The 17393-nt window shown below is 41.2% G+C and overlaps 2 protein-coding genes across 3 annotated transcripts; one reads left to right on the forward strand and one right to left on the reverse strand.

Moving 5' to 3' along the window:
• Window positions 1–844: 844 nt before the first annotated feature.
• LOC119986037 lies at window positions 845–3137 on the reverse strand. 2 transcript variants are annotated; one of them, XM_038830569.1, is made up of 3 exons: window positions 2911–3137; window positions 1358–1772; window positions 845–1283 (listed from the first exon to the last, which is right to left on the reverse strand). In XM_038830569.1, the coding sequence occupies exons 2-3, from the start codon at window positions 1655–1657 to the stop codon at window positions 954–956; spliced, it is 630 nt and encodes a 209-aa protein (XP_038686497.1). In that variant the 5' UTR covers window positions 1658–1772; window positions 2911–3137; the 3' UTR covers window positions 845–953. The 2 variants fall into 2 exon arrangements, with proteins under 2 accessions (XP_038686497.1, XP_038686496.1); XM_038830568.1 differs by having other exon boundaries at window positions 1358–1828.
• A 10502-nt stretch (window positions 3138–13639) lies between these two features.
• On the forward strand, window positions 13640–16374 carry LOC119985175 (cytochrome P450 CYP82D47-like). Its single transcript, XM_038829378.1, has 2 exons — window positions 13640–14681; window positions 15610–16374. Exons 1-2 carry the CDS (start codon window positions 13755–13757, stop codon window positions 16231–16233), a joined length of 1551 nt encoding a protein of 516 aa, XP_038685306.1. The 5' UTR covers window positions 13640–13754; the 3' UTR covers window positions 16234–16374.
• The last annotated feature ends 1019 nt before the right edge of the window (window positions 16375–17393 follow it).

The following is a 17393-nucleotide window of genomic DNA, read 5'->3' on the forward strand; positions in this document are numbered from 1 at the left end:
GATCCGAATGCATCAACAACTAGACACAGTAACCCAACAATTGGTTGCTGTGACGACCATGCTCACCCAACAGAATCATTGTCAACCTCGGGGTAGGAATCAACAAGAGGGACTAGTACCCATGGATGGGGACGGATCAGAAGATAGTGGTGATTGGGAGAACCCGTTTGTTCTGCCGCACTGGCAAGGACACAGGCCTGAGAATATCCTTGACTCGCGAAAGTGGGAGAGTGGATTAAAAATTGACATCCCAGAGTTTGAAGGGGGATTACGGGCAGAAGATTTTTTAGATTGGGTCAATGTTGTAGAGGAAGTCCTCAAGTTCAAAGAAGTGCCCGAGACTAGAAAGGTCTCACTGGTGTCTACCAGGTTCCGAGGGCGTGCATCAGCGTGGTGGCAGCAGTTGAAATTAACCCGGACTCGGCAAGGCAAGTCAAAAATTGAGTCATGGGAGAAGCTTAAGAAACGCGTTTTTTACCTAAATGACACTCTGACCTGTAATATGTCTCAATATAACACTCGAGTGAAAATATTTGCCAAAATAGCTCTACACGCCACTGTCAGTGGCGTGTTCTTTGTATGGTTTTGGACGATCACGCCATCAGGGATGGCGTGATCTGATTTGTACTGGTCACTCCATTGGCAATGGAGTGACCAATACAAATTTTGATTCACGCCAACATTGTTGGCGTGATCATAATATTTATGATGATCACGCCAACAACGTTGGCGTGATCATCGATTTCTCTTCGATCACGCCAACCATGTTGGCGTGATCAACAAACATAGGGAAAAAGGGGGAAAAAAACCAACATACCAAAAATATATATAGATACATATCCAGAAATCCATATCTAGTAGCAAAATATTTGATCAAATACGAACTATCCATCATAAAGACATAGGAAAAATAAACATATAAATAGTTATATGGTTCAAGCAAACTGGAGAAATCATCTAGTACTGTACCTACTCCATTCAGCAGGAGTAGTGGATGGACCAACATCATCTAGCGTCAACTGGGATGGATGCATGGTAAAGTCAGTTGCTCGGGAAATGTGACCACGTCTGTGTGATTGACCAAGAGGATATCTACCACCATGCTGGGGCGTAGCTTGAACATCGGAGCCTATAACTTCTTCAAATCGATGCCCCTCACCAACCTCGTCTAGAATATCACGACAATTTCCCAACCAATTATTTGCAATGGCAGCAGTAGACTCATTAAGAGCATCACGCAATGCAGAAACAACTTTTTTTGCTCCCTCTAATGCCAAAGCAGCCTGCATTAATGTTTATTACATTACAATATAATATAACTTACATAAATAAAATATGAAAATGTCGGCATACTTACCACTCGTCGTATCCGACTCCCCCGTTGCGCATAATCCAAATTTGTTTGTGGCCTCTCAGTCGATGGAGCACTAATAATCCGTCGGGTGATCGAGTAATACCAATGCATATACTCGCCAATACTCGTGCGAGGGAATCGCTCCTGCGCGATATGAGATAGTCTATCATCCCAATATGCCAACCATGTAGCGTTTTTGACCACCCAATCGACATTATCCCGCCCTCTCCTATTTAGATTATGTAAAGTATCATTCGTATCCACTGGAGTCGGTATATGCTGTGATATACCAAATTGTCTCATAACGCGATCTGGGAATTGAAACTCCACAATCTCAAAGCAAATCAAATCAAAGGCACTACAGCTCTCCAGATTCTGCTACCATCAATACATATTACTGGTGCATCTGCCAATCTCCCTGGTGTATAAGGCATCCACTGTACCTGGTTAGGTTCTTGCTGATCCAGCTCATCTCTAGCAAATATAAGGACTTGCTTTGGATTTCTTCTATATGTACGTCGTCCACGCCAACTACAAATATGCAAAAATAAGAATTAGCAAAATGTTAGCTACAATATTTCACAAAATGTTAGCTACTTTATACACATATTTTTTTAAAAATTACCTGGCACCAAGTGGACGAGGTGGCTCGTCTGGACCAAATATAGGTGGTGCACCAGTATGCATTTGTGGTCGACAAACATGCAACCTCTCCCACGACCATAACTGGAAAAAAATTTATATAATATAAAAAAAAACATATGCTTTTTATTGTTATAATTAAATTTCAATAAAGTAATGTTACCTGACGTAATAGGCTACAACCACCTATCGTACGAGTAGAACTCAAACATCCTCGGCAAAGATTGCGATATAAGCATGCAAGTACTGCTCCCACCCTTCAGAACACTATTAAAGATTTCAGACATATTTGTAGTCATGTTACCGTATCTGTGGCCATCATCATATGCTTTACTCCAATTTTCTTTCCCGGCACTGTTTAGGTACTCCCACGCAGCAATGTTCAAATCCTTAACACGCGACATCCAGAAGTCCAATTTTTCCTTAGATTCTTCGTTAGCCATTGTGACAACCGCTTGTTTCAAATCTTTATCTTTAAAATGGGTGTTGAAATTACTCACAAAATGTCTCGAGCAATACCTGTGATAAGCAAATGGTTCTGGCCAACCATCACGCATTGCTGCCAAAATACCAATGTGTCGATCAGACAACACACAAATGCCTCTTCGATCGGTAACATAAGAACGAATGCATGCTATGAACCATCCCCAATTATCAGCACTTTCTTCGTCTACAATAGCAAAGCACAACGGGAAAAGGCCATTATCTGCATCATACACAACCGCGATCAACAATTTGCCTTTGTATTTTCCATACAAATGTGTGCCATCAATACTTATCAAAGGACGACAGGATTGAAAGCCGACTATAGAAGGCCAAAATGCCCAGAATACACGACCAAACGTAGCCCGATTGCTGACAATGTCCTTATAGTTAAAATTAACCACCGACCCTGGATTTATAATCTCTCTCACCTCTCTTGTTGATCTCACACGGGTGTGGGTGTGCACATACACCACCTTCACGGATCGGCAGTCCGGCAGGGTGTGCTGGCTACTCCATGGATCAGAGTTGCTGCAGCCGATCGTTGGTGGTGCTTCTCTCACTGGTCGGAGGCTTGCTGCAGCTTGTGTGTGGTACAGGTGGGGAGGAGAAAACGGGAGAGAAGATGATTTAGTGTGTGGCTGGGGTTGATCCCGTGTGTTGGTGAGAAGATATTAACTAGTCACGCCGTTACTAACGGCGTGACTAGTTTTTTTTTTTTGTTTTGTTAAGGTCACGCCAACCTTTACAAAGTGTGTTTTTTTTTTTATATAAAATGGTCACGCCAATCTTGTTGACCTTTATAAAGCAAACAATCACGCCAACTACGTTGGCGTGATTGGTTTTTATATACTCACGCCATTGTCAGTGGCGTGTATGGCTATTTTGACAAATATTTTCACTCGGGTGTTATATTGAGACATATTACATGTCAGAGTGTCATTTAGGTAAAAAACTCGAAACACATGTGTGGTACCTTTTTACCTCATAACTACTCCCGCACGCTATATCAACAATTGCAAAATTTGAAGATGGGCTCCCGATCCAATGATGATTACACAAAGGAGTTCTACCAATTGGTGGCACGTAACGACCTTCATGAATCAGATGAACAGTTGGTGTCCCGTTATGTGGGAGGCATGAGCATACAGTACCAAGATGTTATCAATATGTTTGATATGTATTCTGTGTCCGAAGCTTATCAAAGAGTGAAACAGTTAGAACAGCAGACTAATCGTAAGAGTGGAAGAACTTCCTGGGCCATGAGTAATAATACCCCGGGAGGACATACGGCTTCAAATAGCAAACAGGCTACCAAACTACCCGTGGTGATTGGACCACCAACAGGTAACCAGAGCAATCGTCCCAACCGTAATATGCGTTGTTTCAAGTGTGGTGAGATGGGACATCGCATGGTTGATTGTCAAAAGAAAATGGGAAAGAGTTTACCGGTGGAATTTGAGGAATTTTTGGAAGCACGCGAGCCACAATTCGACACTGAACCAGAGATGGTGGTAGACCCCCCCGAGGAAGTAGTCGTCAGTGATCAAGGACCACTACTGGTTATCCGAAGGGCGTGCTATACACAGAGAGTTGTCGAAGGGGATGAGTGGTTACGGAGTAACGTCTTTCAATCTACGTGTACAATTGGGGGAAAGGTGTGTCGATTCATTATTGACTCGGGTAGTTGCGAGAATGTTATTTCGGAAGAAGCGGTGCGAAAGCTAGAGCTGAAAACTGAGGACCACCCAAAGCCATACAAGAAAGGAAACGAAGTGACTGTGACGAAACGATGTCATGTGGCATTCTCGGTTGGCTCAATGTATCAAGATCGTGTATGGTGCGATGTCATAACAATGGATGCATGTCACCTACTTTTGGGAAGACCATGGCAATTTGATAGACAGGTGTTGCATGATGGGCGGCGTAATACCTATGCATTCATCTTTGCATCTACCAAAATTATTCTAATGCCCATTAAAGAGGAGGACTTGACAAACAACAGTACTACCAAAGAAAATCCGAACCTATTGTCTTTGGTAAAGTTTGAAGGTGCGTTAGCTGAGGCTGGTGTGGTCTATGTGTTAGTAGCAAAGGAGGTTAAAAAGGGTATTGTGATCCCAGCTTCAGTCCAAGCACTACTTGATGAGTTTGTGGATTTATTTCCCGAAACATTACCCAACACTCTACCTAATAACCAACAAGGTCAAGCAACCATGATCAACTATGCTATGCTACATACGTGTGAAGATAAAAGGAGTTACAAGGTGGATAGGAGAGATAAGGAAGTCACACCTATAGACAATTCAAACAAACTTAGTAAATGGATTGGCTCAAGCAAGACTCACCCATGTCAAGTGATAGCTTCGTCTCAACAAAATGGTTCAGATAAGGAGGAAGACCTTGATCAAATACTATCTTCGGTTGAGACACGGTCATCACACTCAAAGCGCTCAAACAAATCAAGTGATAAGACTAGCAATATCAACAAGTCTCACTACACGCATGGGATCATCCAGTATATTGAACCAACTCTATCCTTGTGTGTTGTCTCTTAACGTGATAGACTTGCTATCTCATAAAGGATCTATCTCATGAAAGTCTGTTAAAGTACTGTGTATATAGTGAGCGATTGTATAAGCTTAGAAATTAACGTTGATCATTAATAAAATTCATTTTGAAGTTTATCTTTGTTACTCTCATACAGCTTATTCTTTTTTTCTTCTTGGTATCAGAGGAGTGATCTTCTTCCTCACACGATCTTCAATTATTATTATTTTTTTCTCATACCAAACACCAATTCACACAGCCAAACAAACGTATCAGACATGGCTACCCACAATCTCAATATCAGCAATTTCATTACTCAACACTTAGATTCCTCCAACTATCCAGACTGGAGAGAAAAAGCTTTGGCCCTAGCAGAGAGCCAAGAGCTTGTTGATCATCTTACAAGCGATGGACCACCACAAACAATCACAGTCAAAAAAACTTCAGTCAAAGAGCATGGAAACACTGAAGAATCAATCACCACACAAGAATCCAATCCAGAATTCGCCACATGGAAAAAAGCTGACCGTACTCTACGAGGTTGGCTCATTGCAACTCTCACCAAGGAAGCCCTTGGACTGGTTATAGGGCAGGAAACCAGTCGCTCTGTATGGACATCCTTAAAAAATGCGTATGCACAAGATTCTCAGGAACGTGAGTTCTCATTACGTCATCAGTTGTCATTTCTTCGTAAGAGTGAGTCCACACCAACCTCAGAACACATTCAATCCTTTAAGTCAATATGTGACAGTCTCACAGCAATTGGCAAGCCGGTTCCTGACTCTGACAAGGTCTTCTACTTACTTACAAGTTTGGGACCAAACTATAGACAATTTGTCACGTCTTTGATGAGGCCACCACGCCCAACTTATGCAGAACTAGTCTCACAATTACAATGCCACGATCAGTGGAATGCGTTGGTACCTGAAAACAATGTAAGTACCCTAGATCCATTAAATGGCTCAAATGCATCTTATGCTTTTATTGGACAGAAACAACAAGGCAAACATTTTGGAAGACAAACACGTGGAGAAAAAAACTTGTCCTCACCAATTACAAGCAATGGCCGTGGCTTCCAAGCCCAAGGAGGACAACATGGAAATCATACTTCACATATCAACAACGGATCCCGCAGACCAGCTCCTCCAGGATGTCGACGTATGACTCCCAATGAAAGAGAAATGTATCTGAATGAGGTATGTACTCACTGCAAAGGAGTGGGTCACATTGCCAAAATCTGTTGGTGGCTCCAACGTGCAAAACAACAACAGCCAGAGGAAATTCCGCATGCACTTGCTGCACTCACGCTTGACAACACCATTTCAGAAACAGAATGGACAGCTGACACAGGTGCATCAAACCACATGACAGGTAATAAAAATTTGTTGAAAAATTGTCATCAATATCATGGTTTTGATAACGTGTTTGTAGGAGATGGAGCCCCTCTACCAATTAAAGGAATAGGCGAAGCACAAATAAAAGAAAAAAATTTTGACTTAACATTAACGGATGTTCTACATGTCCCAGCTCTAAAGAAAAATTTACTTTCTGTGAGTCAATTAACTTCTCAATTTCCACTAAATCTTGAGTTTTCTAATGATGGGTTTTGTGTTAAGGAACGAGAAACAAGACAACAGGTGATTACAGGAGCACGCAAGGGTGACTTGTATGTTTTACACAACCCGCCAGAGGCTCATTTTTCGAATCGATTTAAGTCTGGGACACCAGATTTATGGCATCAAAGATTGGGTCACCCCCAAGTGGGTACTTTGCTTTTGCTTAAAAATAAAGGGTTCATTAATGTTCTAGGTTTCAATAAATCACATTTGTTTTGTGATAGCTGTCAGCTAGGGAAGCTTAGTAAGCTACCTTTTAGTTGTTCTAAACATTCACACACTGATATATTTGAGAAAAGTTTTTGTGATTTGTGGGGTCCCGCACCTGTAACATCTTTGGGTAATTTTTCGATATTATGCATGCTTAGTAGATGATTTTTCTCGATATACATGGATAATTCCTCTCAAGACAAAAAATGACTTTGTTGATGCTTACTTTGCCTTTGAAAAATATATTGAGCGTCAATTTAACAAAAAAATCCGGATTTTTCACTCGGATGGTGGTGGTGAATTTGTTAACAATAAATTAGGATCTCATTTTAGATCAAAGGGAATTATCCATCATCTATCATGCCCATATACCCCTGAGCAATCCGGAATGGTTGAACGACGACACCGCACAATAAGGGAGCTTGCCATGACAATGCTCTTTCATAGTGGTCTTCCTTTAAATCTTTGGGTTGAGGCTTTCAGCACAGCTACATTTTTTATCAATAGATTGCCCTCATCTGGTATAAATTTCCAAACTCCATATTTTAAATTGCTTGGTACTCATCCGGATTACTCATCTCTTCGTGTATTTGGCTCCAAGTGTTTTCCATACACTTGGGATAGAAAAATGAACAAGTTTGATCCTAAGAGTATTCTTTGTGTTTTTGTAGGGTACAACTTACAACACAAGGGATACAAATGCTACCATCCTCCAAGTAAAAATTTTTTGATCTCACGTCATGTTGTATTTGATGAATCTTGCTTCCCTTACAAAAACAAAGGCCTCACCTATCCACCACCATCTCCATCTCGGATAGACTTCATTTTTGATAACTGGTTGCATGACTTATCTTCCGAGAATCCTCATACAATTGCTACATCACCTTATTCTTCTCCATTACATCTCTCGGCATCTCACACACCAGCTAACTCACACCAGCCAACTGCAGCCAAACCAGTCGACTCCCATACACTGTCTGCAGCAGACCCGTTAGTCACTTCATCACTTGAGGCACCAGCCGCAACACAAGCAGCAGAAACACTTGAAGAGTATGATGCCCATACACCCGAACATGCGCCCATACCAGCTGCAGCAGAAGCAATTGAACAGCATGATGCACACCTACCAACTGTACCTCGGGCATTGGAAGATATACCTGATGATGTTGCAATTGCTCATGTGCCTACTCCACCTGTTCAATTTCTACAGCCACGGGCATTGGAAGATTCATGTCCAACAATGCCATCATCATCAGCGCTGTCTATCCAGGAGTTTTCTATACCCGTGTCTTCTGATTCCAATATGCCATCTTCTGTTGATGACACTAACTTTGTCTCCTCTCCATTGCAGCTACAAGAAGAATCTCAGCCACGTCATTCAATGATAACCCGTGCAAGAGATGGCATCTTCAAACCAAATCCCAAGTATGCTTTGAATGTTACTACTTTAAATATACCAAGGGAACCAACCTCTGTTCGATCTGCACTTACTCATGATGGTTGGCGTCAAGCCATGACCGAGGAACTACGTGCGCTGCATGATAATGGTACCTGGACATTAGTACCCCGCACACCTAAATTGCATGTGATTGGCTCTAAATGGGTATTCAAAGCCAAACTAAAGGCTGATGGGACACTAGACAGACTCAAGGCTCGTCTAGTTGCCAAAGGATATCATCAAGTTGATGGGATAGACTTCACAGAAACTTTTTCACCCGTCATTAAACCAGGAACCATTCGAATGGTAATTACTGTTGCTCTAGTTCGGAATTGGCAAATTCGGCAATTAGACGTTAAAAATGCTTTCCTACATGGCTATATCACTGAGGACATCTACATGGACCAACCTCCTGGAATGAAGGACCCCCAACACCCTAATCATGTTTGCAAACTCAACAAGGCACTCTATGGACTCAAACAAGCACCACGGGCTTGGTTTGACCGTTTCAGTACTTTTCTATGTCACTTTGGTTTTCATTGCAGCTTGGTGGATCCTTCACTTTTTATCTTTAACTCTGGCAATGATATACTAATCCTGCTTCTTTATGTTGATGATATGCTTCTCACAGGTTCCAGTATCCAGTTGATTGATAGATTCATCAATATTCTCAGCAAAGAATTTGCCATGAAGGATCTTGGCCCTCTACATCATTTTTTAGGGGTTGAAGTCACTCAAACTAGCTTCGGGTTACACCTTTCACAAACTCATTATGCTCTAACTATTCTAGAGAAAACTAGTATGAGTGAGTGCAAACCAATGACTACCCCGATTGAATCCAAAACCAAAGATCCTGTCAAAACCGTAGCCATTGATGACCCTTCTTTCTTCCGTAGCATTGTAGGTGCATTACAATATTTAACACTTACCCGCCCAGACATTTCATACAGTGTTAACTACATCTCACAATTTATGCATGCACCAACGGAAACACATCTAAAAATGGCACGTCGTATTCTTCGCTATATAAAAGGAACCATACATCTTGGTTTACATTTTATCTCCAACACTACACTTGATCTCTATGTTTTTTCTGATGCAGACTGGGCAGGGTGTCCTTCCACACGCCGATCAACAACCGGGTATTGCACATATCTTGGCAGCAATCTAATTTCTTGGTGTTCAAAAAAACAAAAAAATGTTGCTCGATCAAGTACGGAAGCTGAGTATAGAGCTATGGCTCATGCTACTGCAGAACTCACCTGGCTTACTTTCCTCATGAAAGATCTTTGTGTTCCTGTGTGTTCCACTCCAGTCTTACACTGTGACAATTTGAGTGCCCTTTATATGACTATCAACCCGGTCTTCCATGCACGAACGAAGCACATTGAGCTGGACTATCATTTTGTACGTGAGCGAGTTGCGCTTGGCCAACTCATTACTAAGTATGTTCCAACCACTGACCAAGTAGCAGAAATCTTCACCAAACCGATGTCCAAGGCCACCCTTTTTTACTTTCGACCCAAACTATGTCTCAAGCCTCGCCATGGTTTGCGGGAGGGTAATAACCAACAAGGTCAAGCAACCATGATCAACTATGCTATGCTACATACGTGTGAAGATAAAAGGAGTTACAAGGTGGATAGGAGAGATAAGGAAGTCATAGGTATAGACAATTCAAACAAACTTAGTAAATGGATTGGCTCAAGCAAGACTCACCCATGTCAAGTGATAGCTTCATCTCAACAAAATGGTTCAGATAAGGAGGAAGACCTTGATCAAATACTATCTTCGGTTGAGACACGGTCATCACACTCAAAGCGCTCAAACAAATCAAGTGATAAGACTAGCAATATCAACAAGTCTCACTACACGCATGGGATCATCCAGTATATTGAACCAACTCTATCCTTGTGTGTTGTCTCTTAACGTGATAGACTTGCTATCTCATAAAGGATCTATCTCATGAAAGTCTGTTAAAGTACTGTGTATATAGTGAGCAATTGTATAAGCTTAGAAGTTAACGTTGATCATTAATAAAATTCATTTTGAAGTTTATCTCTGTTACTCTCATACAGCTTATTCTTTTTTTCTTCTCTACCACCTCTACGAGACATCCAACATCACATTGACCTAGTACCTAGCGCAACCCTCCCAAATTGACCCCACTATCGAATGAGCCCTCGGGAACATGAGGAACTTCGACGGCAAGTAGAGGATTTATTGGCTAAAGGACATCTCAGAGAGAGTTTGAGCCCTTGTTCCGTTCCTACACTATTGACCCCGAAGAAAGATGGAATGTGAAGAATGTGTGTTGATAGTAGAGCCATTAACAAGATTACTGTGTGTTACAGATTTCCTATTCCTCGGTTAGATGATTTATTAGAGGTGCGGCTATATTCAGTAAATTGGATTTGAAGAGTGGCTATCATCCGATCCAGATACGGCCAGGGGGTGAATGGAAGATGGCTTTCAAAACAAAGGAAGGTCTTTATGAATGGCTGGTTATGCCCTTCGGATTGTCCAATGCCCCGAGCACCTTCATGCGTTTTATAAATCAGATTTTGCGGCCCTTTCTTGGTAAATGTGTTGTTGTTTATTTCAATGATATATTGATTTACAGTGCTGATCATGATTCACATCTTCAACACCTACAGGGAGGTCCTTACTGTACTGCGCAAGGAACGATTATTTGCAGCACTTAGTAAATGCTCGTTCATGGTCAGTCATGTGTTGTTTTTGGGTTATATTGTCTAGGCCGAGGGCATTGCGGTGGATGAATCGAAGATTGCGGCTATTCGCCAATGGCTAGAACCAAAGTCCCTGTTTGATGTTCGGAGTTTCCATGGTCTAGCCTCTTTTTATCGACGCTTTATCGCCCACTTTAGTACCATCATGGCTCCTATCACAGATTACCTGAAAATTGGGAAGTTTGTGTGGACTACTGAAGCTTCGGCTGCTTTCCATAAAGTGCAACTGGTCCTCACTAGTGCACCAGTTCTTGTATTGCCCAACTTCTCCAAACCTTTCGAATTACATTGTGATGCCTCAAAGGTAGGCATTGGGGCAGTATTGAGCCAAAACAGTCGAGCTGTGGCATTTTTTAGTGAGAAATTGGCTACCGCCAAACTGAACTATAATGTGTATGATGTGGAGTTTTATGCCATCATCTATGCCTTGCAACATTGGTACAGTTACTTAATTAATAATGAGTTTGTGTTGTATTCTGATCACGAGGCACTTAAACATATAAATAGCCAAACCAAGCTATCTTCACGGCATGCAAACTGGGCCTCTTATCTTCAGCAATTTTCTTTTGTGGTGAAGCATACATCGGGAGCCCAAAACCGCGTGGCTGATGCCCTCAGCAGACGTGCTTCGCTGCTGACCATGATGCAGACCCAGGTACTTGGATTTGAATCCATACGTGAGTTATTGCTTACTGACCCATTCTTTGCAGACGTTCTCCGCAAGGTGGCATACAAAGAGCCTTCAGAATATCATGTACACGATGGGTACCTATTCCACGATAACCAGTTGTGCATCCCTGATTCTAGCCTGCGACTACAGATCATTCGTCAGTTGCATAATGAATGCCATGTAGGTCGAGACAAGACTTTTGAATTAATTGCAACCTCATACTTTTGGCTGTCAATGAGGCGCGAGATTTATGGCTTTGTGGCCTGTTGTCGGATTTGTCAAGTGTCAAAAGAGGCTGCATCCAATGCCAGGTTGTACATGCCTCTTCCTATTCCTTCTTAGCCATGGACAAATTTAAGTATGGATTTTGTGCTAGGTTTACCGTGCACACAACGTGGTCATGATTCCATTTATGTGGTCGTGATCGCTTTTCAAAGATGGCCCACTTTTTGCCATGTAAAATGACAACCGATGCTAGCCATGTGGCGGATATATTCTTTCGTGAAGCTTATTGTCTCCATGGTCTTCCACTTAGCATCGTCTCTGATAGGGATACACGCTTTCTGAGTCATTTTTGGATGAGCCTCTGGAGGTTATCACACATCAATCTCAGCTTCAGCAGTGCCTATCACCCCCAAACTAATGGCCAAATTGAAGTCGTTAATCGTTCATTGGGGAATTTGCTACGTAGTTTGGTGGGTGACCACTTGAAATCTTGGGATCATAAGCTCAGTCGGGCTGAATTTGCCTATAACCATTCAATGAACCGGAGTACTGGTTTTAGTCCTTTTCATATTGTCTATGGTGTCATTCCCCGGACCCCTATAGACCTTGCGGCTGTTCCAGACTTCCACCGTCCAAATGGTAAAGCTGCTGATTTTATTTCTAATCTTGCACAGCTTCATCAGGTGACTCAACAACGCCTTCTTGAGGCTACTTCGAAGTACAAGCACACAGCGGACAAAAAAGTAGATTGGTGGAATTCGAGGTTGGTGACTTTGTGTGGGCTATTTTGACTAAAGATCGGTTTTCCGCTGGAGATTATAACAAACTTTCCGCCCGTAAGATTGGGCCTGTGGAGATTATTGAGAAGATTAATCCCAATGCCTATCGTCTTCAACTGCCCAGCCATATCAAGACGGCTGATGTGTTCAATGTGAAGCATCTTGTTTCCGTCCACGATGTGTCTTCTGATGATGACTTGCTATCCCATTCGAGGACGAATGTCCACCCACCTGGGGAGGATGATGCAGATCGACTTGCTCATGCATATGTGGAGAGACTTGAACGTGTAGGAAGGATATGACATGCAGATTACGTATTACTATTAAATAGCCTACTTATTATAATTATTACTATTTGTTTTGTTATTTCACTTACCACGTGTTTGCGTTGTTTTGGTTGTTTCCTTAAGGATATTTTGGGGTTGTGCTTTGGTAGTATTTAAAGGGTAGTAACCCTATTATTCGGGGAGTTTTTTTGATTGAATAAAATTAAGAGATGGTTAGTCTTTTCCAACTTTTGGTATTCATTAGAATCAACAAGGTTGAAGCTTTGTAATCTGGTATTCGTGCGCGAATCAACAGGTTCAAGTAGAGACTTCTTCTCACTACGCTGCCCTGCATCAGTTCTCCACTTCTCCTTATATACTATATATTTTTCTCTATGTAAGACCTCCTTAATCCTTGTTCTAAAATGTCATGCGCAGCACAAGGCCGGACGTTAGTAAAACGTGGAGTTCTAACGGAACAATTACTTTTTTTTATAGAGACTCCGTTTTTTGACTTTGTGACTTAATCTTGCTGGCATATTATATATATCATGATCCATCACTTAAGCCGATAACGACACATTGTCACATCTCATTCTTACATATTTTATTCGTTTTTAGTTCATGAAAAAAATAATTCAATTGTGAAGTATTAATTGAAATCGAAATTAATTGTAGCCAATCCTAATGCAGATTTTACACTGCTATTTCATCTTGTAGCTCAATCTATATAAACTGGAGCCGACAAACCCAGAACCAGATGCTGCAACCATGGAGTACTCAATTACCACCATTGGAGCTGCCACACTTGTGTTTGTGGTGTTAATGTACTGTTTATACTCTTCTTCAAGAAAGGATTCCGAAAAACGACAACCACCACAAGCCGGCGGCGCATTGCCATTCATCGGCCACCTTCATCTCTTAGTTGGGTCCAAACCAGCACACGTTGCTTTAGGAGACATGGCGGACAAGTACGGTCCGATATTCACATTCAAGCTAGGCGTACACCGTGCCATTATCGTTAGCAACTTCGAGGTCGCTAAAGAGTGCTTCACCACCAACGACAAGGTTTTCGCCGACCGGCCGATAATTCTAGCCTCCGAAGTCATGTGCTACGATCTGGCCATGTTCGGGTTCAGCTCATACGGTCCTTACTGGCGCCACATCCGCAAGATAGCAACGGTCGAGCTTCTCTCTAACCACCGCCTCGAGATGCTCAAACACGTGAGGGAATCCGAAGTGAACGCATCGATAAAAGAGATTTGCGAGATCTCGGAAAACAAAAATCCAATTGAAATGAAGAGATGGTTGGGAGATTTGAATCTGAACTTGATTTGCAGGATGATTTCGGGGACGAGTTATGCGGGCGGGGCGAGGAGGACGAAGGATGAGAAGGAAGACAAGAAGCGGTGTGAGGAGGCGGTGAGGGCGTTTATTGAGCTGGCGGGGACATTCGCGGTGGCGGATGCGCTGCCTTATCTGAGAAGGTTTGATTTGGGAGGAACTGAGAAGGCCATGAAAAGGACTGCGGAAGATCTGGATCAGATTCTTCAAGGTTGGTTGGATGAACATAAGAAGAAGAAGAAGATGGGGATTTCTGGGGAGGACTTTATGGATGTGATGTTATCAATTTGTGATGATGAGGCAACTGAGCTTCACAGTTATGATTCAGACACCATCATCAAGGCCACTTGCTTGGTATGCATATCTTTTTTCCACTGCATTTCCCTTCTTTTCCTCTTTTTTTTTTTTTTTTGTGAAAATTACTGTTAAAAGGTTCTCTTAATTAATTTGTAAGTAACAAAATTTGCGTTTTTTCAATCGATAATCCATGGCTGTTATGATGGCTTTAAAGCATGGAAATTTTTTTAAAAAAATTTCTAAAATAATTTACTTATGTTTATGATATCTTTAAAGTTTGGAGTATACTAACTTGTCTTTAACGAGTTGAACTTTCGTTTTGACATTTGTTAACGAGCCGAGTCCCAACTCAACTTTTTTAGGCCTTATTAAGCCCAAACTTAAATCGAATTCTATGAAAATTTGGCGAGCTCAAGTTGGATACTGCGAAACCGGCTTAACTTATATCGAACCATGTAAAAATTTTGCCAGCTAAACTTGGACAATGTTATGAACAAGAGTTCCACATCGGTTGGAGTGACTGCACCATGTAATTTATTAAACCAAGTCCATCCCCTTACTTACAACAAGACATTTTCCTAAACTAAGTGAGTTAGACTTTGACACACTAGTAGTTGGGTTTTGCTCAATGAGTTTGTGGCTTCGGCTTATAGTAGCTGGGTTTGGGAGGAATAAATCCGTGCGAACCCGATGTATTCTCGGAAACAGGACAATCCAAACCAAATAATATTGTTGACATGTATGGGAGAGTAGAATTCTGGTAGACACTGTAAAACCAATTCGACTCGGCCAGTTTACACTCATTTACACTTACCTAAAATTGATGTACTTTAATTTCAAAACTTAATTTTCTGAAGTATTTACCTTTTATTTTGGAAGAATTTAATCATCCCCACCCGGCCAATTTTCACCCATTTTCACATACTTTAAATTGAGGTACTTGAATTTACACCCATTCATCTTGGTGGATTGTTTATGGTTGCAGAATCTAGTGTTAGCAGGAGCAGACACCGCTACCGTAGCTCTGACTTGGGCTTTATGTTTGTTACTCAACAATCTTGATGTCCTAAAGAAAGCCCAAGAAGAACTAGACACCCATGTTGGCAGAGGAAGGCAAGTCCAGGAATCAGACATTGAGAACTTGGTGTATCTACAAGCAATCCTCAAAGAAACCCTGCGCATATACCCTCCAACGCCACTCAACGCGCTGCATATATCGTCGAAAGATTGCTCCGTCAGCGGCTACCACGTCCCTAAAGGCACTCGTTTGTTCGTCAACATAGGAAAGATTCATCGCGATTCAAATGTATGGGCGGATCCTGATGAATTCCGACCGGAGAGATTCCTGACAACGCATAAGGATTTTGATGTTCGAGGGCAACATCACGAGCTTGTACCGTTTGGTGCAGGTCGAAGAATGTGTCCTGGAATCTCATTTGCCCTTCAGGTTATGTTGTTTACTTTTGCGAAGTTGCTTCATGGGTTTGAAATTGCGAGCGCAGATGGTGAACCAATCGACATGACCGGAAGTCCGGGATTAACCAACCTCAAAGCTACTCCACTTGAACTCATGCTTTCGCCTCGCCTCCCTACCCACCTTTATAATTGAACAAGATTTGTTGCCACTTGTCATTTGTGTTTCTTTTGTTATGTCACTTGATTTATTTGTTCTTAAGCATTTTTAACATGGTCATTGCTGTCCTCGAAAGTTAATGCACAGAAAGTTCAATTCAAATATTCTACCAAAAAAAATTGGAGTCTTTTCAGTGTTCAAAATGTTATAGAAGTTAATAGAGATACAAACGTTGAAAAATAACGTATGAATGAGAATGTTTGAATGAGGTTGGTGATGTATTTGTCTAAGTACCATCTCACTTTGTGATTTTTTTTCAGTAGGGAAGAACTTTACCGTATAGCTCTGGAAGTGGCTAGGACCGCCCCTGTGCATGCAAGTACGAGGCAAATTCCATAGATAAAGATTTAATTTAATTTAATTATTCTGCTTAACCAAACAATTAATTTGAATGAGAAAAGAGAATCGAAGAATAATATATGAAAATAATTGACGAAACTAACTAAATTAGCAGATGAACATTATTTGCACCTCGTTTTTTATTAAGTACACCCCATTAACCCTTTAAAAATACACTAGAGTGGAGTGTACTTAGTAAAAAATGGGGTGCAAACAATGTTCATCAATTAACAAGAATTTAAATTCATAATTCGGTATCAATATGAGCAAAAAACTAGGGTAGTGATTTCACCAGGCAATCCTATCACAAACATCAATTAACAAACACACAATTATAGTTTCAATTTAAGGGTTCATTTTTTCTTGAATATCTTGGTTCGTTCGTTCATGGTGCCAATAAATATCCGTAAGTAACGGATTATTAATCCTGTTTGTTTACGGTCATTAATCCAAAGCTAATGACTCAATAAAATCTAAAGAACTATGCAATCAATCAATCCCTTCAACTATGTTCTGAGAATTCGACAATTGATTTCCTTAATTTCAATTCCACTAAGACATGTGAATTATGTTCGTTCCTTGGTCTTAGGTAAATGAGTCTATATGCTTATTCAATTGATAGCTAATCAATCAAACAAACAATGAAATTTACGCATAGAAATTAGAAACAAGAATCATTGAACTATAATCATATGTGCCATTATGATTTAAACTTGTCATAGACCATATTGTCCTCAAGTTCCCAGAATTTAAACTTGAAAGATTAAACACTTGTGAGAGAGTGTTTGAGCTAACTT

This window comes from Tripterygium wilfordii, chromosome 19 (assembly GCF_013401445.1).
Source record: "Tripterygium wilfordii isolate XIE 37 chromosome 19, ASM1340144v1, whole genome shotgun sequence".
In the NCBI taxonomy this organism is placed as follows: Eukaryota; Viridiplantae; Streptophyta; class Magnoliopsida; order Celastrales; family Celastraceae; genus Tripterygium; species Tripterygium wilfordii.

Bases quoted from the DNA above. Each gene is read 5' to 3' on its own strand.
- LOC119986037 (XM_038830569.1), bottom strand. From the start codon at position 1,657: ATGAGACAATTTGGTATATCACAGCATATACCGACTCCAGTGGATACG. The intron at 1,284-1,357 runs GTAAGTATGCCG...ACATTAATGCAG, and splicing joins GGAGTCGGATACGACGAGTG to GCTGCTTTGGCATTAGAGGG.
- LOC119985175 (XM_038829378.1), top strand. From the start codon at position 13,755: ATGGAGTACTCAATTACCACCATTGGAGCTGCCACACTTGTGTTTGTG. The intron at 14,682-15,609 runs GTATGCATATCT...TTATGGTTGCAG, and splicing joins TCATCAAGGCCACTTGCTTG to AATCTAGTGTTAGCAGGAGC.